This window comes from Atheta coriaria, unplaced genomic scaffold (assembly GCF_025399875.1).
Source record: "Atheta coriaria isolate IRGN ID8LTWV9N9 unplaced genomic scaffold, Caltech_Dcor_3.1 hic_scaffold_8_pilon, whole genome shotgun sequence".
Lineage (NCBI taxonomy): Eukaryota > Metazoa > Arthropoda > Insecta > Coleoptera > Staphylinidae > Dalotia > Dalotia coriaria.
In genome coordinates, this window is record NW_027045450.1 from 1,442,952 (window position 1) to 1,468,811 (window position 25,860).

Below are 25,860 nucleotides of genomic sequence, written 5' to 3' on the forward strand. Positions count from 1 at the left end.
CTCTGCGCACGATTCCATTTTCCACCCCAAACGCACTCCTCGTGGCTTTTAATGTTTACCGATTTAACTTCGGGCGGTTCGACAAATTTTCAACGAGAAATTTGCAGCGCTGCGTGAAGAGCAATAGCGGAAAATTTAGCTTTTAGTTGCGCGCTCCACTCTGGGGCCAAACGGAAGCACAAGTTTACAACATTTGTGAACTAACTTACAAAATGGATGGGGTATTTTAATATACACACGTATATAATAAATAATTCGCAAAACACAAGTTTTTAAGTAAGTTAAGCCGCGCAAAGTGTAAAATAGCAAATTGAATTAAAGTTAAACGCATAAAACAAATATTTGATAGTCTAACATATTGTTTACTTAATTCTCTATCGATTGACGTATCAATCATTTTTCTACCTCTAATAGTTTTCGATTTATTTCATTTTTAAGTTGAACAAACATCAAATTTTGCAATCAATAGCCATTTACCACTAGGTTATGTAAGTTACCCCAGCGCCCTCTACTCTATCAAAATCTCCAACTCAATCCCAACCGCCTCCCGAAGGAACGGTCCGAATATCTCCACTAGATTCGAAGTAATTACAAATCGAAAATTGAAATGTTCCGAAGATCGAGTTTGCGTAGTGCATGATTAATCACGCCGCAAGTTATGTCATTTCTGACATTTCCTCCTTGATTCTGGCTCGATTCGCTGTCTCCGAAAATGAATCACATTCACACGCCTATAGAGTACGCCGTGTGCGCGAGTAAAAGAGAAACAAGCGACAACTACAGCGCACTACACCAGCCGCCGTAAACGTAAATTTAAGTTGGTAGTAGTGACTGTGCGAAAGGAACGAAAGTCGCGCGCCGGTAGAACACGACACACGCTCGCCTCCAACCGGCAGGTGTGTGCACGCAAGTAGAAAAAGACATCCGATTACGACGTGTGTCGGTGATTGCACGCACAAAATCAGGTGATGCACACTGCACACACAACACATGCGCAAACAACGCGCGCTGTTTGCGCTTGTAGGTTAATTACGCGCAAAAGTGCATCGGAAAAAATGCACGCGACATTATCAACTGTAATCAAGTGTATCAAGTGCACCGGTAAATAAATACAATACGAAAATGTAAGTCAGATTAATTTATTACTAGTTATTAAAGTTTGCATCAACAGAATGAGTGAATAAGTAATAATAATCGGGGTGGTATTAAATTAACGAAACTTACCATTGGTGACGGTTAAGTCCGTGCAGTAGACAGCCGCGAAGAGCAGCAGGACGCACTGCAAGCTGTATCTCCACATGATTCCCATTTACGATGTCAATTACCACACAGAAGAACTTTGATAACACGCACAGAACGTAAAACTGTTAATTACACGTGTTCCTCGCCATCCCTTCGCACTTGGGTAACAGAAAAACGTTTTGAAAAACTTTCCAAGACTTTGACGTGTATCCGCTTATAGCTGGTTGATTTTTCGACGCCGCTAATTGCCGTAAATTGGATGCAATTGACGATGGATGATTGCGATATTGAGTAGTTATATTAATGTCCCCGTGGTGCTGGCGCGGTGAAACGCGATCCACGACTAGAACTACAGTAGGTACACAGTTGGGTTTTCGCCTGGGCAGAGAGACACACTCTGGTGGAATCGTTTCGGTTTCGACGCCGCACGTTTTTGCGTTTCAAACACCACGACACACACACACGCGGAGCACGTAGTCACGAATGGTGCCTCGCCGGCAAGGTGAGCGCTCACACAGTGTGTGCACACGACGAAATGTTGTTTTTAATTTCGATTGTGTGGTTGGTTAGTAGCGTGCGTGCGACAGTCTGAATGTGACGTTGAAGTCGCGGTGCACACACAGGCTGCTGGCCTGCTGCCCAACCGAGTTGTGTGAGCTTGTCGAGTGCGCGCGGCTCGAGTTGTTTCTTGGGCGCCCAAGGGCCTGCGCACCTCCGTCCGCCCTTCCAGGGGCGAACCGGGCTACACCCCGCACGCCCTTGGATACCATACAAGCAATAGAAGCCTTTTCGTGATCTGCTCCGAGCCCTACACAACCACAAACGCTGCGAACTTGTATAACACAGCAGCACATCCTTGCAGGAATTGTATGTGCGCATTAAATTACCTTCACGCGGTCGCCGTATTAAATATTACGCTTTACGACGCTGGGAATTGCGGATTGTATGAATAATTAATCGCGATTCGATGCGCAGACGAAATAAACAAGCTGCGAAAAGTTTGCAAACTTCTCGTGCGTGTTTACTCTTTCATTATAGTTTATAGTTGCCATCCCTTCGTTTAGTTTGCCAACACCTTGAACCGCCGTTTGCTAAACTTATCGGAAACTAATTGCACGCAGACACGATAATCCGCGATTAGCTGAAGTCTTTATTAGAGGCACTCCAGAGTGTGCGGCATTGATATAATGTATTTTTAATCTATATAATCGCAGCCGTGACTTTAATTCGTGTTTTATTAATAGACATTTAAGTAGTTAGTCTATTTTTAGCAGCTGCTAGAGTGTTTAAACAAGTTTAGATGGTAGTATAGAGTATTGTGGGTTGCCTATGTTAATCTGACTACGTAGAATCTAAAACAGCAGGATTACTGCGGGTGTAATATAGGCAACACAAATTACAGGAGCAATACAATATGATTTTGAAAGATTTTAATTTTTTATTCATTATTTAGATAAATATAACTTAAATTTAACTAACAATACATTTATGTACTCGTATGAATATAAAATGTTATATGTACAGTAAAATTATCACAATGTTTCTTGTCGCAATCGCAAGAAACCTCTAGCAGTCGATTACATTCATTCCATAACATGAAACTATTTAAATTCTACTCAATATCGTGAAATCTTAGAATTGCTCGCCCGGGAATTTCGGATTTGCTTAGTTTCTGTACAACTGAACAGGCTTGGTCTGCTGGGAAGACTGTGTGCGGTGGTGGAACAATCTATAAACAAAACACATCAAATTATTACTTTTGTTTAAGAAATATTAAGTTTAAATGGTATTACCTCTCCGCTGGAAACAAGTTCAACTAGTTCTTTTAGTTGTTCAACGTCGCCTTTGGCAACCGCTTGAATTTTTTGTTCCTTCTGCTCAGCAATCGGAGAAAACCGCGGTAAAAGACGTTCGGCTACTTCTTGATTGACTAATACTACTCCTTTCCTGTTGAGACACTGTAGTGACCGGTTGAGGGTACGTGCAGTGGTACCAAAGTCAATTACGATGTCTACGAGACCATTGCATGCGTTTGTTGTGCGTTCAATGATTTGATTCTCATATAAATCTTCACTCCATTGGACTAGGTTAACACTAAAATGAAAAAATTATATTTAGTTAGTATATTATTCAAAGGAGATGTAAAAATAGGTATTACTTGTGAATGCTTTTAGCAACTGCAAATCCTTCATCTCTCATGCACGCCACTGTGACTTTAACTCTATCACGATGTCCAGAATGTCCAAAATGATGCGCAGCGATTCTAATCGCCCACAATGCTAAACCTCCGGTACCAACCACCAAAATCTTCACGTCTTGATCAGGTCTTTCCTCCAATAAACGCAGAACATTATCATGCGCAGCCAAAACAGCGTTTTTTCCTAACAACGCACCAGTTGGCAACATGGCCGCCACACTCAGTGGTAGATTATCCGGTACAGGGATAACAAACTGTAGATCACTCACGACTACATAGTCTGAATAACCGTGTGGGATTGCATCGTGCGGGTAGAGTACAACACGTTGTCCTTCTGTTAGCCCACATCCACTACCAATGGATACCTCCGAGCCTAGCTCATCGATTACCCCAGATACTTCATAGCCAGGGAAGAGGGCACTGTCACGAATGCCGTAGTTAGTTTGGCTGGGTTCTTCTTCGGGGATAGTCGCCTGGGAGCCTGCGGATGGGAGACGGTTCCTGTTGCGATAGCAGGCTCCAGCGCAGACTACTTTGATCCGCGCGCCCTGGGGAGGCACGTCAGGGACGGGTACTTCACAGTTGAAGACAAAGTTGGACGCTTCTGTACCCGGGGATTCAATGGATACTTGACGACAGTATCGATGTGAATCAGTACTAAAAAATGATTATTTTGTTATTAATCGATTTTATCTTGAAGTTAACCCAATTTTTTTTTGACTTTGAAAATATTTGTTGAAGTTTTTGAACTTCACACCCTTTTTGACCCTTGGACAATTAATTTTAGTTAATTATTAATCTTGAGTGATCCAAAGAATTATAAATAACTAGCAAGGACACTGATTTGTTGTAATTTATACAAAACGTGTTGATGAGTGGTACACACTCGAAACACTTTCGAATTGATTGTTTGTGACTCGAGATCAAATTCCAAGTGGAGTCACCTTATTTCCCACATTGGAGCACGTGCATTCTACCGGGTTATACAATTGGAATGAATTTAATTTAAAATTTATGAAAATTTCGCATCAACACGACCATAAATCAACAAGTGTGTTTTTTGCGTGTTGAATCAACAGCGCTTTTGCGTTTCTAATTCAATTGTTTTCAATTTGTTGTGTTTCACGCGCAGTTGACAAAGTTTACAAAAGCTTAGAATAGAAAAGAGATCAAAACTTCAAGGACAATGTTTTTTCCTTGCGTGAAATTTGAGTTATGCGCAAAACGAGGAATAATTTTTGGCGTAACTTGTGTGTAGGCGTAAGCGGTGCCAAAATAAACACATGAGCCAAATTCATGAATAACTTAGTCGGAAAGAAGGTAGTTGTTTTTAGAAAATGAGAAAATTGAACAATCTACTCGCAAATGCTTTAATAATTTAAGTTTTTCGCTGGTGGCGTGTGAGTTTTTCGAAAAGTTGTGAAAGAAAAGTTATTCTTTTATTCCCGAGAGTATATAAAGCACGAAATATGCAAAGTATGCTAATTTTATTTAACACATTGCGAAAAAGTTTGTTGTTTCGCGCGAAAATTGTTTGCAACTCACCTGTTTGGTACACTATTCGGTTGCAGCAACATGATTACACGATGGCGATAACTCGGCGCACAAAGAAAACTTGTTTTTCTTCTCTTGGTGTAATTATATGTAGTCTATAGAAACGCCACACAAACTTTTTCTTCTTCTTCTTCTCGTGCTTGTTTTTTCTTCGTAAAATTCGTAGAAATAAAGCAACGGTAAAACTTATTCTTCTCGAGTTTGAGTGGAAGTTGTTTGCGGTCGGATCGAAAGCGCGTCGCGTCGTCGACTTGTCGCTCCTGCGGACAAAAACGCCTAATATACGTAAAGCTCCCTGGCCGCAGCAGGCGGTTTTATTCCCGGCGGCGCGCGACCGCGCTTTGTTTACACTCACGCACGGCGCAGGAAGCACGCATGGACAGCGTGATCGCGACCGACTCATCGCGAATCCAAACAAAACGACCTGATTCGAGTATACAGCTTGCTTGGTAACTGCATGCCTGACTGAAGGAAGGCGCGGGGTGTGTCTTATTTTATCATACCAAGTGTAAAAATTTTAAATTTTACTTTAAATTTAACTTTTAGGTTAAATTTTAGTACTTTTAGGTTATTTTATGGTATTTTTAGGTTAGTTTAGGCATACTTAGCCTGATTTAAGGTTATTTTACTTATTTTGATAAGAATTTATAGTTTTACAGTTAGGTTAGTTGTAAATTTCATTTTGAGTTCAAATTTGCTATAACTTTACTTTTATTTCTTTCCTAAAAATATATTTTCAACAAAAAAGAAGAAATTTAATCCCTTAATCTGTTTTTTGATGAGTTTTCTTTGTTTCTAAGTAAATTAAGTCATTTTCTAACTTTTTAAAATCAATTATTAATATTTCCCGAAAAGTTTCCAAAGAATTTAAATTAGTTAAGTTAATTTACTTAAAATTAACTTTACGAGTATATCGCTAGAATGTTAAATTCGTGTGTCATTCCTTTGTTTTTCTAGTTGTTGACACACAGACAACTTGTGCAATCTCTGCATTAAATAATTTGTTGTTTGTATTTTGTTTTAACTACTCGTTTAACATTTTAATGTCCGATTTAATGCGTCTCGAAGTTGATCAATGCGCAGTTAACTTATATTAACTTATTTCTCCAACAATTATATATAAATAGTAATATTTTATTATTTATATACGTAAAATAAGACTTTTATGCATTTTTATACATTTAAACATGTCTAACGTGCATTTTCATTGATTTAACCTTAAAATTTACTTTGAAAGTGCATTTTTACGCAGTTAGTACAATAATTTCATTTTCTTTTCTTTATTTCTTTGTTTACTCGATATTCCACGATGCCACGTGATGAACACCCGGTTTCCTCGTGTAAGTCTATAAATATCGGAAAATCGCGCGCGTGCCAAAAGGTTCACGCAGTTTCTCGGAAGTTTTGCATGAAATAAAGTAGACACTTGTAGAAATAATGAGCACCGGTGCACCGCGCACACGCGCATGATACGCGAGCGTGAACTAATTAAATATCAATTGTTTGCGTTGTGATTACACCGCATCACACCATCGCGCTGAATAAAAATACATTAAAAAATTATTTTCACAAATTCCTGGTTAAAATATTAAATTTATCTCTTAAAACAATCGATTTTGGGCGATAATTTACAAAATGTGAAGTATTTTCACATAATATGCAATAGATTAATATTAAAATTAAATAGTTTATTTCGATGTTGTTTCATAATTTACACTAGTTAACATCGGTATGGTCGTGTGTACGTGCTGCCGCATAAAAACACCACGAGGAAATCACTTTTATCTATTCCCAATTGCTATTTATAACTAATTGTCAATGTTTGAACAAAGATTGACGCATGTTCGGTGTGCAGCTCGCCAGTGCGTGCGATAAACAAGCCAAATACACTCGAAACCATCTTTCAACTGCACTTTGTGCATTATCAACGATCTAATTCAATTGTAAATCAATGTTGCAACATGTGTTATTGCCATGATATTGTCTCACATCTCACTATCTTGCTTTCTCTTTGTAATTTTAGAGTTTTCAATGATTTCTGAACTCTTGAACTCTGTCTGTCGTTGAACACTTTAATTAAAACAATAAATGTGTATTAATTGAAAGTACGTACGATTGTTTTCGGTCGTCGCGACGTTTTCAATCTTGAATTTGTAATGCAGTGGGTCTTGCGGTTGGATTGCTGGCTGTGTGCATTTGATTCGCATAATCGCGAAATGGAGGCTTCCTGCGATTGTTACAGAAGCGCGCAGTAGCAAAAGTATCGATTTTCTTTGTGATCAGCTGTGTATCACGCTCTGGTATGACGCAAGGGACATTCTTGGGAAATTCAATGGAAAACATGCCTTGACTAAGTGTAATAATGCTCAATGTCATTTAAAAACATCAATAATGAAACGTTTTTCCTTGAAAATACAAGTTTATGGATTTTATTACCAAAACGATAATAACGTCTGCTACAACGCATATAAAAGAATTATTTTTAGAAGTTCATGGGTACTTTTACAGCTGAAAACAAACGGTAAACTTACAAACCGTGATTTTTGTGTCCTCTTTGTAGTTTTGTGACTTTTGTTGCAGGAATTTATTTCTGCACATATTCTAACTTTAATATAGGCAACCCAATATACACGCGACAAGTGTACTAACTCCATATGACAAGTTCTACCTAAGTCGCGAAAACTTCGTCCAAATAACGAGTTAAAAACATACACGTAATCCCAACGAATCGCATATTACCGTGTAATACCGTAGAATATAAGTGTAGTGCAATTCTTTCTAAAAATATCTTACACGCAACATGGTTCTCCCCAGTTTTTATTCAATACTTTACGTTACTGCGGTGCTACAAACTCTAACCTGCATGGTCGCAGCCTCGAATTTAGCGACGAGTAAAAAAGATTTGTTAAAACAAACCAAGCTGCCACCATGTCGTGCCTGCCGATTATATGTAGACTCATTCAAAGCTGTAATTAATATATTCCATCAATAATTACCGAATATTAATAGTAATTATTTATTTCAGGGGATGAAAAAAACTGAAAACAGTAAATTTGAAGGAGGTGACGCCGCCTGGGAGGAAGAAAAACTGCGCACATATGCAAAAAGCGAAGTGCGACTTGTTGAGATACAAGAAAAAGTCTGTGAGGATGTTGTTGAGGGACAAGCACAATGTTATGCTATGAATGAACAGCATGACACTGATATAGAAGACTGGTGGTTTCACAAGCAGGATGACCATCCTGATCTATTTCAGTACTTTTGTATTGACTTTGTGAAGCATTGTTGTCCTGAGCAGCATTTTGGTGTGAATTGCACAGCTTGTGATGGCTTCCCAGATGATATCTGCAGTAATAATGGAAAGTGTAAAGGTGCAGGCACAAGAAAAGGCAATGGTCAATGTGCTTGTGATCAAGGATATGCAGGATTAAGGTGTGAGACCTGTGCAGAGAAGTATTTTGAGGCATACAAGGATGAAAAGAAGTTGTTGTGTGCACAGTGTCATGCTAGCTGTGAGGGAAGTTGTACTAAAGCAGGACCCACAGGTAAAAATTGATTTTTAAATGTTTTTTGTTTGAATTTTGTATAAATATTTGTCTAGGATGTTTAAAATGTGCACATGGATGGATTTCTGACAAAGAAAAAGGCTGTTTGGATTTAAATGAATGTGCGGCGCCGAAATCTCCCTGCAGTCCGCTGCAGTTCTGCGTGAATTCCGACGGGTCGTACAAATGCTTGGACTGTGATAGATCGTGCGCAGGATGCACGGGAGATGGACCAGATATGTGCATCAGGTGCGCTAGTGGCTATGTTCTCAGGGAAAATATGTGCGTTGGTGAGTATACAGACAAATTAGAACTTTAATACAGTAATACAATTTATCAATGCACAAAATTCTTTTATTTCTTTATTATGAACTACATGCACTATTTTTTTACAAAATTTATTAACTGTACCCAAATTCATTGTGTGTATATCTAAAAAATTATTCTTTTTCTTCAAAAATGTTGTATTTTGTTGTAAAAACAGATTCAGCTCAAGAAAGTCGACAAAACTATGTGCTCTTCACACGTTACGCCACCTACGCCGGTTTATGCATCGCAACTTGCATCATTTTCCAGCGTAGTATGGTTTTGGCAAGCGCAATTGGCCTTCTGGTCGGCCTTTACATCACCACATCTGAATACGTACTGAATTCGGCGCCTACGCCCAACCAGACCCACCTAGCCGAGCAAATAATGCGCGCGACTAGTGATCTTAACTAATCAACATTTATTTAATTCCTTAATTCATATAATTGACGAAGTTACATTAATTTCTTTCTGTGTTATCATGATTCATGAGTAGCGAAGCGTAAAGAGAAGTGCGTTTATTAGTTCAATTGTGTGAATGTCGCTAGTCAATTCTATTTAATAAAAAACACACCACTCATGAGCAATATGCGCAGTTGTATGAATACATGCCAGACGAGGGTGAGTGTGAAAAGGGTGCAAAGACACCACGATGGTTGGAGGTGGAGGTGGTGTGAGTGGCAGTCGCGTTTTTGCGTCGCCGCATGTTAATATTTCAGTCTGGTGGAGGACCTCGACCTCGTGCGAGGGTAAACGACACGCTGCATGCAGGCGAAGGGTTCCAGGGTTCAATAATTCCCTACGAACGTGCACAGACGAGAACCAATGAAATAAAATGAAAAAGACATTTGTGTACGGTGTGTTGCGGACGTGCGGTGTAATTCGTCTGCGATCTTTGTAAACGTTGCATATGCTGCATACTTTTCTCATTCGGGGCAATAACCACTACAAAATGTATAAATAGTTAGTATTTAACCGCTTGCTTTTGGAATTTTAATGTTGTACGCATTTTTAGTGCTCGTATTTCGTGTTTTGCGAATTTACAACATGTCCGCCTTTGTTTGTTTGATTTATGCGCATTTGTTTCGTAAACAATTCAAATCAATCGTCTACAGATGATTGTGATTATTGACAACAGCACAGTCACGACTTTATTTGCTATTATGTTGTTCAAACATTTGTGATACTTACATATTGAACGACGGACGATCGAAAATTTCCTTTTTGTTTTGAAATCGAGTTGCATTTACGTCGTAACTGCGCTGGCGCAGTAGAAATCCAGCGCCAGCTGATTGGCCCGCAGGAGTTGAAGCAGCGCGCTGCGCGCAGTCTGCCAGTCGGGCTCGAGTCGAACGCACTCGAATGCAAGTGTTTTCTTGAGTCAGTTGTTCGATTGCATTCGCCCTCGCACAGTGCCAAACAGCTGAACGCGATCACAGTCTAAAATTCACGCACGGCCATTGTGCGTTCACAGTTGCACTCTACGAAGCAAAGTTTGTTGTTTTCCCAGTCGATTGTTGTGATTCGTGTGATTGCGTCGCGATAATCGAGCGTGCTCGCGATTAAACGTTTGCCCGTAGGTGCATTCGCATTCACGCACACGGTCGCGCTGCTGCGTCGCTTGGATGACGGTGGCGTGACAGCGACACCGAGCTCCGTCGACGTCGTCGCCGTCGTCGTCGTTGCAGTCAATCGTTGTTCGCGTGCGCATCGCGAGATAAGCCCCGCCGAGGAGTCGCGATGTCGTCGCCCAGCGCTGGCAAGCGACGCATGGACACGGACGTCATAAAACTGTATCCTTTTTCTCTTTGTGTCAAAAAGTCACTACTAAACTGCACATCTGACATATTTCTGCCAGACTGAAATACGATTTACATTTAGTTTACACGCAATGAAGGATTGTAAACAACACGCACACCACATATACATACACACGCATAAACACAAAGAGAGCGCGCTGCAGGCCTGCTGGTGCGTGTTGAATGCGTTTGTTGCGTTGTTCCACATCCCAGTTCCTGCGCTCGGCTATCAGCTGATGCCTGCTGGCCTCTACCGCACTTTCTATCGCAGCATCGTGAGCGTCTCTCGCTGTGGCAGCGAAGCGTGACAACCGAGAACGCTGCCCTAAATTCACACAGTGCATTATAGTCTTAACAGTTTTACCTACATGCAATCAGCAGGCTTGACAAAAACAAACAATAGCGTAGAAGCCAGACAATCACTGTGTGCCATATACAGAGTTATTAATTAATTTTTCGATTATCGAAACGCTGCAATAATAATTCCTGCAGGAATTGATTTTATTTATTTGCAGAAATTATCTTGTTGCATTTTGGAGTTATCTGAATTAAATGTAATATGAGTTAATTATAATTTAAATTTGTTTCATATTAAATTACAGAGAGATAAAGATGAAATTCAAAGCAAGGAATGTTATTGCAGCGTAATGTGTCAGTAATTTGATATTTTCTTGCTTTAAACTTTAATTATTAATCACTTGTTACTAAAATCATACTTTTCATTATCATAATCATGTGTGTGCTGTTGTCATCGCCATTATTCCGGATTGTTTGATTGCTTCTTGTGTGCGGCAGATGTTTTGTTTGATTTTCTTTGTCTTTGTTTATTTTTTTCCTTAATTACATCACTTTTAGCATTGAGAGCAAGCATGAAGTCACATTACTCGGTGGTCTCCATGAGTTTTGCGTTAAGTTCTATGGTCCCAAAGGAAGTAAGTCTATCATCACTCAATTCTGGTTGAAAAGAAATTATGTTTTGCTTCATACTTAGTTTGATAGTTCATTATTCTATGTTTGCATGCTTACACACACACCTGAATACATTTTACTTTCAAGCGTAGAGGATTTAATTGCTTGAATTGTTGATTACATAAATACTGTGTGTGTAAAACGGTAAAGATCCTTAATGAATGCCTCGTAGAATTGAAAGTAAACACGAAGTAACAATCCTCGGTGGACTGAATGATTTTTGTGTTAAGTTTTACGGTCCACGTGGAAGTAAGTTGGTTGAAACTATTTAAAAAAATAGCAGATTTCTTTTATATGTTGTACTAATTATGTGTATTGTTCGTTTTTTATTAAAGCACCATATGAAGGAGGTGTCTGGAAGGTGCGTGTCCACCTGCCGGAGCATTATCCTTTCAAATCGCCTAGCATAGGGTTCATGAACCGCGTTTATCATCCCAACATCGACGAAGTATCCGGCACCGTGTGCCTGGATGTGATTAATCAGGCGTGGACCGCCTTATATGGTAAGTGGTAATTTATACTACAATAATATCTCTTAAATAATTGTTTGAAAATAATGGTCGATACGTGTTTTGTATGTTTGTTTAGACACAAGGTCAGGAACATGAGGTTTTTCATGTTATTTGGTTGCAGATCTGTCGAATATTTTCGAATCGTTTCTGCCACAGCTGCTCACCTATCCGAATCCGATTGATCCACTCAACGGTGATGCGGCGTCAATGTATCTTCATAAACCGGAAGAATACAAGAAGAAAGTTTCAGGTAATTTGTTTGCTTTTAACTCGGTGATAAGCTGTACAATTTGTGTTCTTATAGAATATGTACGTCGATTTGCGACAGAGGAAGCTCTCCGCGGGCAGGAGACCAATGTGAGCTCCGATAGCGAATCGAGCATGTCGGACTTCTCCGAGAACGAGGCCGAGGACATGGAGTTATAACGTCGGTGGTGCGCCATCGCGATCGCGTCGTAACACGACACCGCGCACCGCGCGCGCGGTCCTTCAAACAACCACCCCCCATCGCCAACCCCCTTTATCCGACACATCACCACTACCGCCACCGAATCGTTTACGCGCTCACTCATATAAACCATGAACAAAACCAAAACCGCAGTCCACCATTCACCGCCATTGTATCATTAGCATTATAGTCAAACGCAATCATGAAGTTGAGTGAATTTTCGTTGAGGGATGCGAAATTGAGTCGGTCTTAACCATTCTAATCATTCGTTCGGTGTTCATGAGTCGCGCGTGCGCACGCTCTTGCACTTTCAGCGACTTCACGTTCAAGAATATATCGTCGGTAGTTCGTAAGGAGAGTAAGCGTTCGTTTTTCTGTTGATAAAAGAGTTCTTTCTTAATTAATTCTTTAAATGATAAAATACTTAGTTGTAATGTTATATGATGTATGAATTAACGAAGCGTTATATTGTAAAACACAACCTACCAATCGATCATGATGCGGCGAGCAACACGAGTAGCAAGTTATTCTGTAGATGAACCAACTGGTTCGAGATGAAATGTAATTAAGTTCGCTTCGTCGTTCGTTCGCTGGATTGTTGTTAGCGTGTTTACTTAAAAGAAGACGATCGCTGATTGATCGTCATCACGGGTTGGATGGAAGCAATGAAATTTTCTCTGGGCAAGATGACTAAACAATTTAAAGATGAAAAACATTAAAAAAAAAACAATGAAATCTATTAGCTATTTTCAATACGTGGAGCGTCGGATAACAAGCGAATCACAGCGAGCAAACCTTTGTAATTAAAATTTTATTAATTATAAGAGTATTTCTAATATTCAGATACATATTTCAAGAAGAAAATTAATTTTAAATAATAAATATACATGGAATCTAAAAACAAGTAAGATCTGTATGCTTGAAAACATTTTTAGTTAATTAATTTGATCTGCAATTGCGTGATATCACTTACTTATCTTATGCTTTATCACATATTTTATTTTAAGAGGATTAAAACTTAAGTAACAATATTTAAGTACTTGATTAGAGTATAGAAATAGATGCAATTGCATGAATAAATGATAAGAAATTAGTAAAGTCACGCGACAACGGTGGGTGTCTATAACATAAACATTAAATCAGTTATAGTATTGCGCCGGCACGCAAAAATACATATTAACAGTTATTGAGAAACTGATCGGTAAATATTGCCTCACGAAACAAAAGCGAAGCGAAACCGGTTGATCCTCAGAGTTCAGACTACTTTAATCTGAAATCATCAGTTGAACGATGAGTGCCTTAAACACCAAACATTGCGTGCTCTTTTTCTTGCTGGCCATCTGTAAGTATTTGTCCAAAATTATTTTCATCACAGTAAGGAGCATATTTTTTTCTTAGCGATTTTTTGTTCAGCGCCTAATCCTCGTGCTAAGCGTGGAAGCGGTGGATTCTGGAACAGGATTAGTAGTTTACTGGACGTGGACGTTTCTCTCTCCGATGTCAAATTTTACTACTACAATCAACAGATTAGAGACAATCCGACCGTTATTAATCTAGAAGAGTTTGATGGCAATGTGTCCACCATCTTGGATCCTACACTACCAAGTTATTTTATTTCCCACGGGAGTGGCGACTCATACAGTGGTATGATAAGTTTTAAGAATTTAATTCTTGATCTGGAAGACGCTAATGTTTTCCTTGTGGATTGGAGTAAACACGCAGCGATGTTTTACACCATAGTGGTGACGTGCGTGCCGAAATTGACCGCTATTATGGGCGAGGCAGTGGACAAATACATGGTTATTAACAATATCCCTTATGATAATATCAAATTGATTGGGCACAGTTTAGGTTCGCACGTTGTTGGCGGTATTGGAGCACACCTAAAAGGAAAAGCTAATTATATAATAGGACTGGACCCGGCAGCTCCATTATTCCAGAATGAAGCGCCTGAAAATCGCCTGGATTCTACTGATGCGCAGTATGTGCAGATTTTGCATACGAATGGTGGTTTCCAGGGTATGATGAAGTCTATAGGTCATGCTGATTTTTACCCTAATGGCGGAGGTATGAGTCAACCAGGGTGCGGATCTGATTTGTTTGGTTCCTGTGCGCATGCTCGAGCGACAGCTATTTTTCGAGAATCCTTGAAAACAGGTGGATTTTGTGGTAGGAATTGTTCGAGTTATGAGGAGTATAAAAATGGCAAATGCGATGATAACAGCGTATCATATTTCGGGACGATATCACTGGACAAGACGTAAGTGGCGATTTAGTTTTAAGTATAAACACTTAATACGGATATCCGCCATATTTTTAAATTCCGTTTTTTAGTGCGCAAGGTTCATTTTATTTCGACACCAATGCCAAATCGCCATACGCGACAGGAAAATGTTGATAAAAGTGATTACTTGATTAAATGATCGTACGATTCCTATTTTTTGTAATTAAGGATATAAAATAAAGAGCATCGGATGATTCTGATCACTTTAAATCGCGATTGAAATAAATTGTGTGCTCATAAATTAGATTTAAATATGAGAGTTTTGATTGTTTTAGTAGCATGTGTTTGCGCTTGCGTTGCATCAGGTAATTATTACAAAACTTTCATTTTTACATAAATTGATTGCTTATTTCCTGTATAGAAAGAAGATACTTTCCGGAAGATGATCATCGCTACGATAATCAACGTTTTGTTCTCGTCCCCGATGACAATGGCTTCCCGCGCCTTGTGGATCTTCAGCATAGAGACGTAGACTTCGAATTAGTTCCTGAAGACATTACTGTTTACTTCCACAGCGCTGCAGAACCAACAATCGGACACAAATTTAGCGCGCATGACTTTGACGGTCAAGTTAACCATCCTGATTTTGATCCCACGCGTAAAACAGTCTTTGTCACTCATGGCTGGACCGGTTTCAACACTTCTTATTCCTGCCGCACGATTTACACTGCACTTTTAGTCAAAGACGAGGTAAATGTTTTCGTTGTGGATTGGAACCGTCCCGCTCATGAGTTTTATACTGTCGCACGCCAAGTTGTCCCGGATATTGGACGCGTCCTTGGTGGATTCATAGATAAGTTATTGGAAACCAACAATATGGATTCTTCTCTTATCATGTTGGTAGGTAATAGTCTGGGTGCGCATGTAATCGGGGCAACTGGCGCCGCAATGAAAAACAAACCCGGAATTATTATGGGTTTGGACCCTGCGCATCCCTTATTTTATTTGGATGAACCCAGCAAGCGTTTAGACATCAGCGATGCCAAAGTTGTGCATATTTTGCATACGAACGCAGGTTTCTTGGGCTATTTGAGTTCCTTGGGACATGCTGACTACTGGGCGAATGGAGGTGGACAAAGGCAACCGGGTTGTGGTGTAGATCCTTTCGGATATTGCGCGCATACTCGCTCCGTTGAATTATTTGCGGAATCTATCAACTCTCGTGCATTTAGAAGTCTTAAATGTGATTCGTATGAGGAATTTAAGAATGGCGGATGTGATAACAACCAGGTATCAATTTACGGCGGAATAAACATAGATTTTGACGCCACAGGTGATTTCTATTATGAAACCAATGCGGAATCTCCATACGCACAAAACTAAACACAATAAAATCAAATACTCTCAAGAAAATATATTTATTATTTAATTTCGTTATAAATTTTTGCTTTGACTTGTTCTATTGTAATAGTATCCGCAAGGACTTTTACAGTTTTCTGGCGTGATTTAAATCCCTGCAAACCATGTGCACGTATAAATTTTAAAAGTTTTGTAATTCCTGTCTGCTTACCCGCTCCAGGGAGACATCACCCTTCCGAACTCCGACAAGGCTTGAAATATATTTCACAAGTTCTGTGTTTGCTTCACCTTCGGTTGGCGGAGCATTTATTTGAATTCCAACGCCTTCCTCAGAGATATCTAAATTTAGATCAAGAAATAAATTTTAATTACACACGCGAAAAAATTAATTTATCTGGAATAAATTACCTGTGATTGCATTCTGCTTTGCACCTGGCTTAGCCAGGATATTGATTAAGATATTTTTTGATTTATCCAGTGTTATCGCGGTATCTTTTGGTGATAACTAGTAAAATATTTTAAATATTAATTAAGTGGACCTGACAAGTATGATGACATTTAATAAATATATATTTTAAATTAAATGTGATGAAAATATTACTGAATCAATTGTAAAAGTAGTTTCTGAATGTCTATAAACAAGCAATAATCTTATGTTTATGTTTGTAGAGTAGTCGCGCCTTGTAGATGACAAGGAAAAGACGCACATTTAGAGGTTGGTTTTTAGTTATTCAAAGATCATCATAAATTCTCAATAAATTGGACTTAGAAAAATGTAAGTTGGTCTATAATTTATTATATTTTGTGGTAGCTAACTAATACTATAATCTATTTAGCAAATTAAAAGATATGAGCCATAATAACATACCTCTGCAATCTTTGTAACATTCTCAGCTGTTTTATTCTTTGATTTGCTTTTCTGTTTGGACATTGTAACAATATTGTTAAGAAAACTTCTGGAACTGCCCTGGGTGTGATTTAGATTTATTTTAAATTTATTTAAACTTAAAGAGAATGATTTTTGCATGCTAGTACATCAGATAGCATTTGTGATGAATTTCATAGGTTAAAATTGATTTTTATTTTATTTATATTGCATTACCAGCTCGAGATGCCGAAAAAATTTGCCGGAGAAAACAGTAAGGCAGTTGCCGCTCGCAGTAGGAAGGAAGCTACAAAAGAAGCGGAAAAGAGCAAGAAATCACAGGCGGAAGAAGATGCCAAATGGAGAGATGATGATAAGAATTTGATGAAAAAGCAGCAGAAAAAGGTAGGACGATTTATAGTTTATTTATAAAAGTAACGTAGGAATAGAAAATTTGGTTGATACTATTGTTTAAATTCTGAATAGAAAAGAAGTAGTGTAATAACTTCAGAATTTGTCCCGTGATGGCGCTAGGATGCACTTATTTGCGTTAAATTCTAAGCGAGCGTCTGTGTGAGCATGGTTTGTGTGTGTGTCAGTGAGTGCGCACGTTCTTGCAGGTAAAGATGCGAAATCACGCGATGCACGCACAAAAAAATTAAGAGATAAACTAGTAAACAAACAAACCTCGGCGTGAATAGTTCAAGATAAAACGTGTTCAAAATAATATCGTATACAACACGTTAAATTATAAGTTTTATAATATCGGTACGGTCGTTGTGCGTGTAGTTTTAAATATTTACTGTGTTGCTTGGTGTTTAAATCGTTTTAAATTATTGCAAACCAACAAAAGTGAATAATTGTTTAGGATGACCAAGAAAAAAACGCCTGGAACAACTCCAGAAGAAAGCGGAAGCGAAAGCGCTTCTTGAACAGGAGATGAACTCAATTAAAAAGACAACCAAACCACCTCCTCCAGCTAAAGTGACCAGGGCACAGATTGAATCAAGAAGTGCCCAAAATACAAATAATAAACCAGTGGAAAAGAAAGTCGTTGAGACACATCTGGATAAACCTGTGGAAGAAAACATCAACAGAATGGTTGTTGAAGGAGAAGAAGCTAGGAGTGTTACGGAAGCCATTGCAATCTTAGGGTAATACTCAATTTATTTATTTCAATTTAAGAATGAATTATTAACATATTTTTTCAGTGTGAAAGATGATGGCAGTGATAAACACCCAGAGAAAAGAATGAAAGCAGCGTACACTGCCTACGAAGAACGTCGCCTCGCCGAATTGAAGCTCGAACATCCCTCTTTACGCCTTTCCCAATTAAAACAAATGATATTTAAAGAATGGCAGAAATCCCTGAAAATCCCTCAATAAAGTGCAACAATAACACGCACATTAAAATATTTAATAATAATTTAATCAGTCATTATGTGAATACGATTTAATACATAATTGAATGACATTTCCATCAACTTTACCAAAAAGTTAAATCAGTAGAATTCTTTATTTAAATCATAAATATTGGACGGTGTTTGTTTTGTACTGCGTTTTAGTGATTGTAAACAAGTTTGATTTATCGTGCCCACCATTCTACGAAGCATAAAATCATGTGGCTCAGTTGTTCCGGAGTTTCCAGCAAAGACATGTGTCCTGCGGTTGGGATTAATTCAAGAAACGCTCGAGGAATCGTCTACAAATCATCAAATGTAAGTAATATTCATATTCTATGCATAGAAATGCGTTATTATTTACCCGTTCCATTTCACACTCTTGCACCAAGGTGACATTGGTATCTTTCAAGCCGTGTACGAGTAGAGTCGGGATAAGAATCCGTCGGTGAAATGCAGCGTCGCCTTCGGGCCAATGCTGTTCGCGGTCGATGTATTCAAGAACGTATTTTGGTATTGACTCATCCGTGTCACACCTTTGGAAGTGTTTTCCGCGCGTAGCATAAAATAAACTCCTACAAATTAAACAAAAAATTTAATTTAAATGATTCATTCATTCGAGTACAAATTGTGTTATTGATAGTCATATTGATGACTTGCAGTAATTGCGGAAATGTTGAAATAATTACCGCCTGCATTACAAATTAGCAATTACTTTCGCACTTTCCGTTTCGCGGCCTAGATATTTATCGCTTACTTGTTTTTATTTTAATTTATTGATGAGATGTGCACATATTGCGTGTAAAATGCACTGCGTGTGAAAGTTGTTGCGATTATATTACCTTTTCATGCCGCAAAAGAGCAGCGGGCTAATTAGCACCTGTAGATTACTGAAGACTGAGATCTCGTTGCCGATCTCCGGTGGAGACAGTGCCGTCGGACCGCCGCCGCTGATTAACACGAGTTGAACGACTTGCGTTGATCTGTAGCGGGCTATTGCTGTTGCTAAACTACATCTGTAACAAACCAAACATGAATTTATTCTTATCACTAGTTTAACGTAATTAATGTTTAATTATATAATTTTGCTTATCTCACCCAAAGGAATGTCCTATGACAATAAACTTTCGGTTTTCGTCGCGCGATGCATAATGATCAAACGCAGCAAGCGCGTGTTCCAATAGTTTATTAAATTTATAAGCTTTTCGTTTATCAGGTGCTGCGCTATAGCCATGCCCTAACATTTCAGGGGCGGCAATTTCATATCCTTTTGTTAACAAACTCGCGATAATATTCCACCAAACGTCTGCTGTACTTCCAATTCCATGTAGTAAGAATACAAATGGTTTCTAAAATTCACAAATCATTTGAATGAATTTAAAATACGATGTTTTTTTATTATGAAAATTGGATATATTTACATTAATTTTTGGCTTGTTGTGACGGCATAGCGTATTCACAGCGGGCGTTGTCTTCTTTATCTGCTTTGTCACCGGTTTGTCTTTTCTTCTTTTTATCACCACAGGAGCCGCGTCGATTTCGTCGGGAGATTGTACATATCCTAAGTTATCATAATTATATTCTTGGGTTTCTTTTGGCGCATCAGTCTTTGCTTCAACAGCAGTTTTCGAGTTGGTAATGTACAACTCTTGGTATGCTTCTAACAGAGTTTCCTGCAGCAGTCTCTCAACGAAAGTCTCCAAATTTTTTATTTTCGTTGGCGGAGATTCTAATACGTTGTTTCCGATTGCTTTCGGTGCTTCTTCAGTTAACTTCGAATACCTCTGAGAGCGTCGGAATGAGCAACTGCATCTATTACCAGCTTGTAAGGGTTTATTCCACCTGGTGAACCAGTATTCTTCTGTCATACTATTTCGCATGCTCAGCCGCTTCTCAATGGATTTTCTTACAGAACTACTGCGTTCGAATCCACGTTTAATTTCTTCTAAGTCCCCGCAGCCATCGTCAGGTTGCAGGTGTAATATTCTAATCTTGTAACCATCTTGAACGGTGATGAACTCACTGTTTGCAAGATGAATCGGTTCCGTTGGGTGTATCGCATAGCCGAAATTGAGCAAAGATATGCACTTAACAAATGGATGCAGAATTACCGACGCTATACTACTGCCGGCGTCCACTTCTTCAGCGAGTGTTTCTTCGGGCATTTTCTTCTTTATTTTCAAGTCTGGAGAAATGGTTTTAAGTCACACCCATATTGTCGCTGTCGCGCGTTATATCTAATGAATTAACTTTAATTTGCAGCGCGACTGCATCACGTAAGCGCGACACAATTGGCTTGATTCATCTCGCCAACTCTTGAGGTCACACACGGTACACACGCACGCGCGCGCGTCTCATTGGAGACTGAACTTAAGTTGACTTAAGTTGGAAGCGGGGCCACCGTATTTTTTGTTTTTTAGTCACGCCGGCGTAGGTACGAACGGTTTTACCTGAATTTTACCTGTGCTGCGTGCGCACTACTTACCTTCCTACCATTTTACACTGTATACACTTTGTTCCAAGCGACTTTGAACGTCTAAATCGAAAAAATCGTAATGTTTTATAAATATTTCAACTTTTATCATCAATAATCATCATTACTTGACTCCAATTGACTTTAAAGTTTTCATTTTATTATGTAGATACCTAAATTGTAATCGTTTCTTAATGTCGGACTTGTTTGTTGATAAGCAAAATTCATTTCATTGTTTATTTTGGCGCTAAAATCAACTTGTAGCTTTTTTTACGCTGGTATACGATGTAACGTGTGTTTAACTATTATCATTGCAAATGGGAAATGGCAAACATACATCGAATAACTGTAACGCTGAACGCGTGACTGAATGCAAGCGAATAGACAAAGAGCGTTGTGCATGTACAGGCAAATATTCCACATTCTTGGTATTAATGCGTACAATATGTTACTGTTTTGTTTAACGCCAAGTTTCGTCAGTTTACAGTTTTATGCGATTCTCTTCGCTGGACACGATAATAATAATATTATGATATTAAGTAATTTAATAATAATGAAGCATCAATTGTTTCACAATTTAATATCCGTTAACATTAATTACAGTTTAAGCGCTAAAATCGCGTTTTTTGTTCACTGAAGAAAATTGCTATTAACAAAAAATTTGTTCAAGCAAGATTTTTGACGTGATCTTATATATCGATGAATGCCGGCTGCACGCACGAAAAAAACATGACATACATCGAATGTCGCAAAAATTTAAATTTATATTATATTGCATTATTCTATACAATCTATATCAAGGCTGGCCAATGGATTTTCCTGGAGGGCCAATTTTTTTAGAATGCGGCAGCACCGGGCCACAGACTATGGCCATTCATACATAAAATATTATACATATACAAAAGTTCCAACTTTGGTTTGTGCGGCGGGCAAATTCAAATGTCCTGGCGGGCCACCTCGTGGCCCGCGGGCCTGGGATTGGCCAGCCCTGATCTATACTATATTGGTATTATATAGCTGCCAGTATATAAGACAAGAGAGTGATTTGATAACCAATAGATGGCGCTGCATGTATCGTTTCATTGCTTTTCTCGTGCCCGCTCAATACACACACCATCAAACAACACGCTCGTGAACGTTTGGAAGCGCATTTAACCAAACAAACCGGCGCATTTTTGTATCAACGTTTCTTACACTTTTATCTACAAATCTTTATAAATTCGAGTCGTCCACACTGCTGGTTATTACATTTACTTAAACAACTATCCAATATGTAAGTGTTTTATTTAGAAAATAGCGTAATTTCTTCTCCTCTTGGGGTTTAAAACTACTGTTTAATAACATAATTCCAGGGCTGTTGCAAAACCTAAATCAGAAATGACTGCAGAAGAGCTGCAGCAACGTGAAGAAGAGGAATTTAATACTGGTCCACTCTCTGTGCTGACCATGTCGGTGCGCAATAATACACAAGTGCTCATCAACTGTAGAAACAATAAGAAATTGTTGGGTCGAGTGAAAGCTTTCGATAGGCATTGCAACATGGTGTTGGAAAATGTGAAGGAGATTTGGACAGAGTATCCCAGGGCAGGCAAGGGCAAAAAGAAGTCTAAGCCAGTTAACAAAGATAGGTTTATTTCAAAGATGTTTTTGAGAGGTGATTCAGTTATTTTGATTGTGAGAAATCCACTTGCTGCACAGAAATAAGCTGGTGGCACTATGATTATATGTAACTAACATTTAAGGATTGTATTTTATTTCATTTTTATGGTATAGCTGTATAAGCCAGTTAATTTCAATGAATAAAATTTGGTTTTATATTGCAGAACAAACACATTTGTGTCATTTTGGTAATTATATTTGAAATGATATCAATTTGAAGCAAGTATTTTATGCTAGAATTAGTGTTTCAACCTACCTTTGTTATATCAACAAATAAATATGTTTTTAGTTTGTTGCTATGGTCACTGCAAACAATTTGCTAACTAACTTCATTAGCTATTTATTTGATTGCAGTAAATATAATTTGTTGTAACTTTTGACACAACTTTTGTGCAGTTCACATAAAATGTTCGGCAACGACTCAAGTGTGCAAATTGCACTAAACTTACTCCTCAATGTTATCACGCAGCGTAATTTTCAAGATGCGTATTGTATCATGGTGTTCCCATACAATGAATCCGAATATCAGTTTCCTACCTTGTTTAATAATTCAAATCCTATTGTTATGAATCCGACCGCCTGCTATCCTGGCTGTTCTCATTACATTCTACATGATTATTCCGACAATATATATTTAAATTCTTGGTGGCTGAAGGGATGTTTTCTCCACAACGGAAATTATCGTTTTAAAGCGATAATATTAATGGAAACCGTTAATATTACAAATTTTTTGGATCAAATTTTTCTCAACTCTATTTTTATTTCAAAACAAGACGATTTTTTCACGTCGACGGTTTTACTAATTTAAATTCGACTAATTCGTATCTCTCAGAGAGACGTTTGAACAGTTGGTGTATTACCACTAATAAATTCGCGGATGATGGTGATGATGTTGGAAACTTCTTTGAGAGGTGGAAAAGAAATGAAGGGATGAATATTGTATACATTCCGTCGCAAATTAACACCATTCCATTTGATTATACAATCAATAGCTCTCATTATGGCACTGAGAAAAATTTAATTGCAGTATTTGCGAAATCTTTGAACTTGGACTTTGAAGTTAAAGGATTTCAATTACTTTATGCTCCTTTATTAAATGGTAAAGTGATTGTATCAGATCCTAATATTTATTCCTATCCATCATCGTATCCGTTGACGGAAGTTTATTATTCCTTCTTTGTCCCAAAACCAAAGTAAGTTTATATTTTTTATAACGTTACTAGGATTATTTAATAAATAATATATTTGTACTCAACAGAATTTACGATCACTGGCTGCGTTTTGTTCAAGTATTTGAAATCAATTTATGGATATTTATTTTTGTATCACTCGCATTTGGTGCGTTGTATTTTAGTCTGGCGAAAGCAATCTTTAGAAAGGCGAGAAGCCCAAGGTTATTGTCTATCGGTGGTATGTTTTTGATGCAAGGTTTGAATGATACACAGATTCCTCGGAGTAACCGTCCCCGAAGCGTGGTTGCTATGCTTTTAATTGTAATTGTACTTTATACGGCTTTGTTTGCATCGGGCGTTGTTAGCGTGTTGATTATTCCACAATATGAAGATAACATTCGCACAGTTGACGATTTGTTACGGTCAGAACTACCTGTAGCTATGACGCTACTCCAACTTGATGTCTCGCGAAATCAAACCTTTACTGTAGATAAACCTAGTTTTTTATTAGTAATTTTGGTTTATTAATGATTTTTATTTGCAGTATACACAGAAGATTTTGATTTCCCGTAATGTCGTTAAGCAATTCCAGGGGACAAGCCTTTCCAAGACATTGTACTCGAAATATGCATTTCAACATTATTATACCAGCATTAAATGTACGTGTAACATTTTGTCATTAATTCAAGCAAAAACTTTGCATATAATAATAATTTTTGATTTTTCCACTTAGTGTCGAATTTTTTGGACAGTTACTATACACCCTTGGCGAAGAGCGTGCAAAGATTGGAAGATTATTACCAAAAGTCATTCGGCACCATCCAAGTCACTGGACCACCCGTGTATGTACATTTGTTACCGCATTTAAACGATATTATTCTCAAATGTAAGGAATTTGGATTATATACAAAATGGGAATGGGATATCTTTCTATTGACAAACAAAGTCTTTGATATATTGGAGTATCTTGATAACAAGTTACCACAAACGAAAGCGACTGTTTTGACGTTAGCGCATGTTAAAGGCATATTTTATCTCTATTGTGCTGGTGTTATATTTTCATTAATAGCTTTTGTTTTGGAATTGAAAGTGGCGAAAATAATTGATAAGAGAAAGAACGGTGGAAAGTCGATATGCCAATGTTAAGCTTTTTATTGTTTTCTAACTTGTAGCATCTGCGCTTGTATTTAAGTATTAATTCAATCCTGTCTTTTAAACTCGATAATTGGTGGCAACCTTGAATTGATTTCTGCACTGGGCGCTGTGTGCGCTGTATTTGGGTATAAAGAACTTTTAAAGAACATGCACCCGAGTTGCTTGCAGTTTGTTCGAGTCCGTGTGCGATGGCGGTTGGTAGGTTCGTGTATCTCGACGGTTTGTTCAATTCGGTAAATCGTGATATATTTTATCGGCTGTCGACAGTGTTTAGTGTTCACGGGCGCGTACGGTGATATATGTTGTTATAATATGGTAATAATTTAGTATTTTATACTTGAACTTTGTATTTTCTTTATATTATATAAGGAGCTACAACCATGAGTATATGTTTTCATTGATGTCAATCCATTGTTTTAGTTATTTAGTGTGTTTTACTTTAGATCTTGTTTTCTTTTATATTTTAGTTATTTTTGTTTTGTAACAACCTGTAGGTTTGTTTTCCTTTATTTTATTCCCAAAATGAAGTTATTTAGTGGATTTTGTTTATGTACTTTGCACTTTCCTTTGTATTGATGTTGTTTTCTTTTTCTAACACCCTGTAGTTTAATTTTCCATTATTTTACTCCAAATATGATGTTATTTGGTTGTTCTCCTCATTTAATTTTGCATTTTCCTTGGAAAAGATGTTGTTTTCTTTTTGCAACACCCTGTGTTTTAATTTTCCATTATTTTATTCCAAGGATGATGTTATTTGTTGTTTTTTCTGTTTTAAATTTGCTTCGTTGTATTGATTTTTACAACACCCTGTGTACTAGTTTCCCATTATTTTACTCCAGAAATGATGTTATTTAGTTGTTTTTCTTTTTGTATTTTGCACTTTATAATACGCGTATAATACGCGAACGCGGTGTCACAGTATGTTCGGAATAATTTTTCCAGATGCGGAATTTAATTCTGTATCTCACTGTGTTGAAATTT

The 25,860-nt window shown here is 38.0% G+C and overlaps 10 protein-coding genes across 16 annotated transcripts in view; 6 read left to right on the forward strand and 4 right to left on the reverse strand.

The window, feature by feature from the left end:
- LOC135796889 (very low-density lipoprotein receptor-like) overlaps positions 1–1,843 on the reverse strand; it is a 40,499-nt gene extending 38,656 nt beyond the window's left edge. Inside the window, exon 1 of one of the 2 annotated variants that reach the window (XM_065308994.1) lies at positions 1,225–1,843. In XM_065308994.1, the coding sequence (XP_065165066.1) occupies positions 1,225–1,309 (85 nt within the window). In that variant the 5' untranslated portion in view covers positions 1,310–1,843. The remainder of the gene's footprint in view (positions 1–1,224) is intronic. The other variant, XM_065308995.1, reaches the window with a different exon arrangement.
- On the forward strand, positions 973–9,431 carry Creld (Cysteine rich with EGF like domains). 3 transcript variants are annotated; one of them, XM_065309000.1, is made up of 4 exons: positions 973–1,124; positions 8,019–8,538; positions 8,595–8,828; positions 9,023–9,431. In XM_065309000.1, the coding sequence occupies exons 2-4, from the start codon at positions 8,022–8,024 to the stop codon at positions 9,256–9,258; spliced, it is 987 nt and encodes a 328-aa protein (XP_065165072.1). In that variant the 5' UTR covers positions 973–1,124; positions 8,019–8,021; the 3' UTR covers positions 9,259–9,431. The 3 variants fall into 3 exon arrangements, with proteins under 3 accessions (XP_065165072.1, XP_065165073.1, XP_065165071.1); XM_065309001.1 differs by lacking the exon at positions 973–1,124 and adding an exon at positions 5,368–5,475; XM_065308999.1 differs by lacking the exon at positions 973–1,124 and adding an exon at positions 7,538–7,961.
- Positions 2,661–7,231, reverse strand: Drat (Death resistor Adh domain containing target). 2 transcript variants are annotated; one of them, XM_065309004.1, is made up of 5 exons: positions 7,107–7,231; positions 4,985–5,253; positions 3,401–4,096; positions 3,036–3,336; positions 2,661–2,971 (listed from the first exon to the last, which is right to left on the reverse strand). In XM_065309004.1, the coding sequence occupies exons 2-5, from the start codon at positions 5,014–5,016 to the stop codon at positions 2,855–2,857; spliced, it is 1,146 nt and encodes a 381-aa protein (XP_065165076.1). In that variant the 5' UTR covers positions 5,017–5,253; positions 7,107–7,231; the 3' UTR covers positions 2,661–2,854. The 2 variants fall into 2 exon arrangements, with proteins under 2 accessions (XP_065165076.1, XP_065165075.1); XM_065309003.1 differs by lacking the exon at positions 7,107–7,231 and having other exon boundaries at positions 4,985–5,285.
- A 756-nt stretch (positions 9,432–10,187) lies between the features above and the next one.
- Positions 10,188–13,476, forward strand: UbcE2H (ubiquitin conjugating enzyme E2H). Of its 2 annotated transcripts, none has more exons than XM_065309011.1 (5): positions 10,188–10,637; positions 11,785–11,861; positions 11,948–12,115; positions 12,246–12,374; positions 12,429–13,476. In XM_065309011.1, exons 1-5 carry the CDS (start codon positions 10,585–10,587, stop codon positions 12,548–12,550), a joined length of 549 nt encoding a protein of 182 aa, XP_065165083.1. In that variant the 5' UTR covers positions 10,188–10,584; the 3' UTR covers positions 12,551–13,476. The 2 variants fall into 2 exon arrangements, with proteins under 2 accessions (XP_065165083.1, XP_065165082.1); XM_065309010.1 differs by lacking the exon at positions 11,785–11,861 and adding an exon at positions 11,499–11,575 and having other exon boundaries at positions 10,191–10,637.
- Positions 13,477–13,524: 48 nt separating this feature from the next.
- On the forward strand, positions 13,525–15,066 carry LOC135796896 (lipase member H-like). Of its 2 annotated transcripts, none has more exons than XM_065309007.1 (3): positions 13,525–13,914; positions 13,986–14,832; positions 14,907–15,066. In XM_065309007.1, exons 1-3 carry the CDS (start codon positions 13,863–13,865, stop codon positions 14,968–14,970), a joined length of 963 nt encoding a protein of 320 aa, XP_065165079.1. In that variant the 5' UTR covers positions 13,525–13,862; the 3' UTR covers positions 14,971–15,066. The 2 variants fall into 2 exon arrangements, with proteins under 2 accessions (XP_065165079.1, XP_065165078.1); XM_065309006.1 differs by having other exon boundaries at positions 13,611–13,914; positions 13,971–14,832.
- LOC135796895 (phospholipase A1-like) lies at positions 15,028–16,209 on the forward strand. The gene is made up of 2 exons (XM_065309005.1): positions 15,028–15,161; positions 15,218–16,209. The coding sequence occupies exons 1-2, from the start codon at positions 15,110–15,112 to the stop codon at positions 16,177–16,179; spliced, it is 1,014 nt and encodes a 337-aa protein (XP_065165077.1). The 5' UTR covers positions 15,028–15,109; the 3' UTR covers positions 16,180–16,209.
- LOC135796901 (UPF0235 protein C15orf40 homolog) lies at positions 16,196–17,265 on the reverse strand. The gene is made up of 4 exons (XM_065309012.1): positions 17,024–17,265; positions 16,564–16,660; positions 16,367–16,494; positions 16,196–16,310 (listed from the first exon to the last, which is right to left on the reverse strand). The coding sequence occupies exons 1-4, from the start codon at positions 17,180–17,182 to the stop codon at positions 16,218–16,220; spliced, it is 477 nt and encodes a 158-aa protein (XP_065165084.1). The 5' UTR covers positions 17,183–17,265; the 3' UTR covers positions 16,196–16,217.
- A 1-nt stretch (position 17,266) lies between these two features.
- LOC135796898 (coiled-coil domain-containing protein 124) lies at positions 17,267–18,522 on the forward strand. Its single transcript, XM_065309009.1, is given in 4 exon segments — positions 17,267–17,425; positions 17,889–17,898; positions 17,901–18,174; positions 18,232–18,522. Coding segments are annotated over 4 exon segments (618 nt in total). The 3' UTR covers positions 18,407–18,522.
- Positions 18,428–20,854, reverse strand: LOC135796890 (protein ABHD8-like). The gene is made up of 5 exons (XM_065308997.1): positions 19,842–20,854; positions 19,519–19,769; positions 19,263–19,436; positions 18,785–18,995; positions 18,428–18,722 (listed from the first exon to the last, which is right to left on the reverse strand). Exons 1-5 carry the CDS (start codon positions 20,583–20,585, stop codon positions 18,606–18,608), a joined length of 1,497 nt encoding a protein of 498 aa, XP_065165069.1. The 5' UTR covers positions 20,586–20,854; the 3' UTR covers positions 18,428–18,605.
- Positions 20,855–21,992: 1,138 nt separating this feature from the next.
- On the forward strand, positions 21,993–22,722 carry SmD2 (small ribonucleoprotein particle protein SmD2). Its single transcript, XM_065309013.1, has 2 exons — positions 21,993–22,166; positions 22,246–22,722. Coding segments are annotated over exons 1-2 (354 nt in total). The 5' UTR covers positions 21,993–22,164; the 3' UTR covers positions 22,598–22,722.
- The last annotated feature ends 3,138 nt before the right edge of the window (positions 22,723–25,860 follow it).

Coding starts and splice junctions, on each gene's coding strand:
- Drat (XM_065309004.1), bottom strand. CDS start 5,016: ATGTTGCTGCAACCGAATAGTGTACCAAACAG. Junction 4,097..4,984: donor CCGAATAGTGTACCAAACAG/GTGAGTTGCAAA, acceptor ATCATTTTTTAG/TACTGATTCACATCGATACT. Junction 3,337..3,400: donor GTTGCTAAAAGCATTCACAA/GTAATACCTATT, acceptor TTTTCATTTTAG/TGTTAACCTAGTCCAATGGA.
- Creld (XM_065308999.1), top strand. CDS start 7,794: ATGGTTCTCCCCAGTTTTTATTCAATACTTTACGTTACTGCGGTGCTA. Junction 8,539..8,594: donor TACTAAAGCAGGACCCACAG/GTAAAAATTGAT, acceptor ATATTTGTCTAG/GATGTTTAAAATGTGCACAT. Junction 8,829..9,022: donor CAGGGAAAATATGTGCGTTG/GTGAGTATACAG, acceptor TTGTAAAAACAG/ATTCAGCTCAAGAAAGTCGA.
- UbcE2H (XM_065309011.1), top strand. CDS start 10,585: ATGTCGTCGCCCAGCGCTGGCAAGCGACGCATGGACACGGACGTCATA. Junction 11,862..11,947: donor GTTTTACGGTCCACGTGGAA/GTAAGTTGGTTG, acceptor TTTTTATTAAAG/CACCATATGAAGGAGGTGTC. Junction 12,375..12,428: donor ATACAAGAAGAAAGTTTCAG/GTAATTTGTTTG, acceptor GTGTTCTTATAG/AATATGTACGTCGATTTGCG.
- LOC135796896 (XM_065309006.1), top strand. CDS start 13,863: ATGAGTGCCTTAAACACCAAACATTGCGTGCTCTTTTTCTTGCTGGCC. Junction 13,915..13,970: donor CTTTTTCTTGCTGGCCATCT/GTAAGTATTTGT, acceptor TTTTTTTCTTAG/CGATTTTTTGTTCAGCGCCT. Junction 14,833..14,906: donor ACGATATCACTGGACAAGAC/GTAAGTGGCGAT, acceptor TCCGTTTTTTAG/TGCGCAAGGTTCATTTTATT.
- LOC135796895 (XM_065309005.1), top strand. CDS start 15,110: ATGAGAGTTTTGATTGTTTTAGTAGCATGTGTTTGCGCTTGCGTTGCA. Junction 15,162..15,217: donor TTGCGCTTGCGTTGCATCAG/GTAATTATTACA, acceptor TTTCCTGTATAG/AAAGAAGATACTTTCCGGAA.
- LOC135796901 (XM_065309012.1), bottom strand. CDS start 17,182: ATGCAAAAATCATTCTCTTTAAGTTTAAATAAATTTAAAATAAATCTA. Junction 16,661..17,023: donor ATGTTACAAAGATTGCAGAG/GTATGTTATTAT, acceptor ATATTTTACTAG/TTATCACCAAAAGATACCGC. Junction 16,311..16,366: donor GTGATGTCTCCCTGGAGCGG/GTAAGCAGACAG, acceptor CATGGTTTGCAG/GGATTTAAATCACGCCAGAA.
- LOC135796890 (XM_065308997.1), bottom strand. CDS start 20,585: ATGCCCGAAGAAACACTCGCTGAAGAAGTGGACGCCGGCAGTAGTATA. Junction 19,437..19,518: donor GTCATAGGACATTCCTTTGG/GTGAGATAAGCA, acceptor GGTTTGTTACAG/ATGTAGTTTAGCAACAGCAA. Junction 18,996..19,262: donor CTCTTTTGCGGCATGAAAAG/GTAATATAATCG, acceptor TTTAATTTGTAG/GAGTTTATTTTATGCTACGC.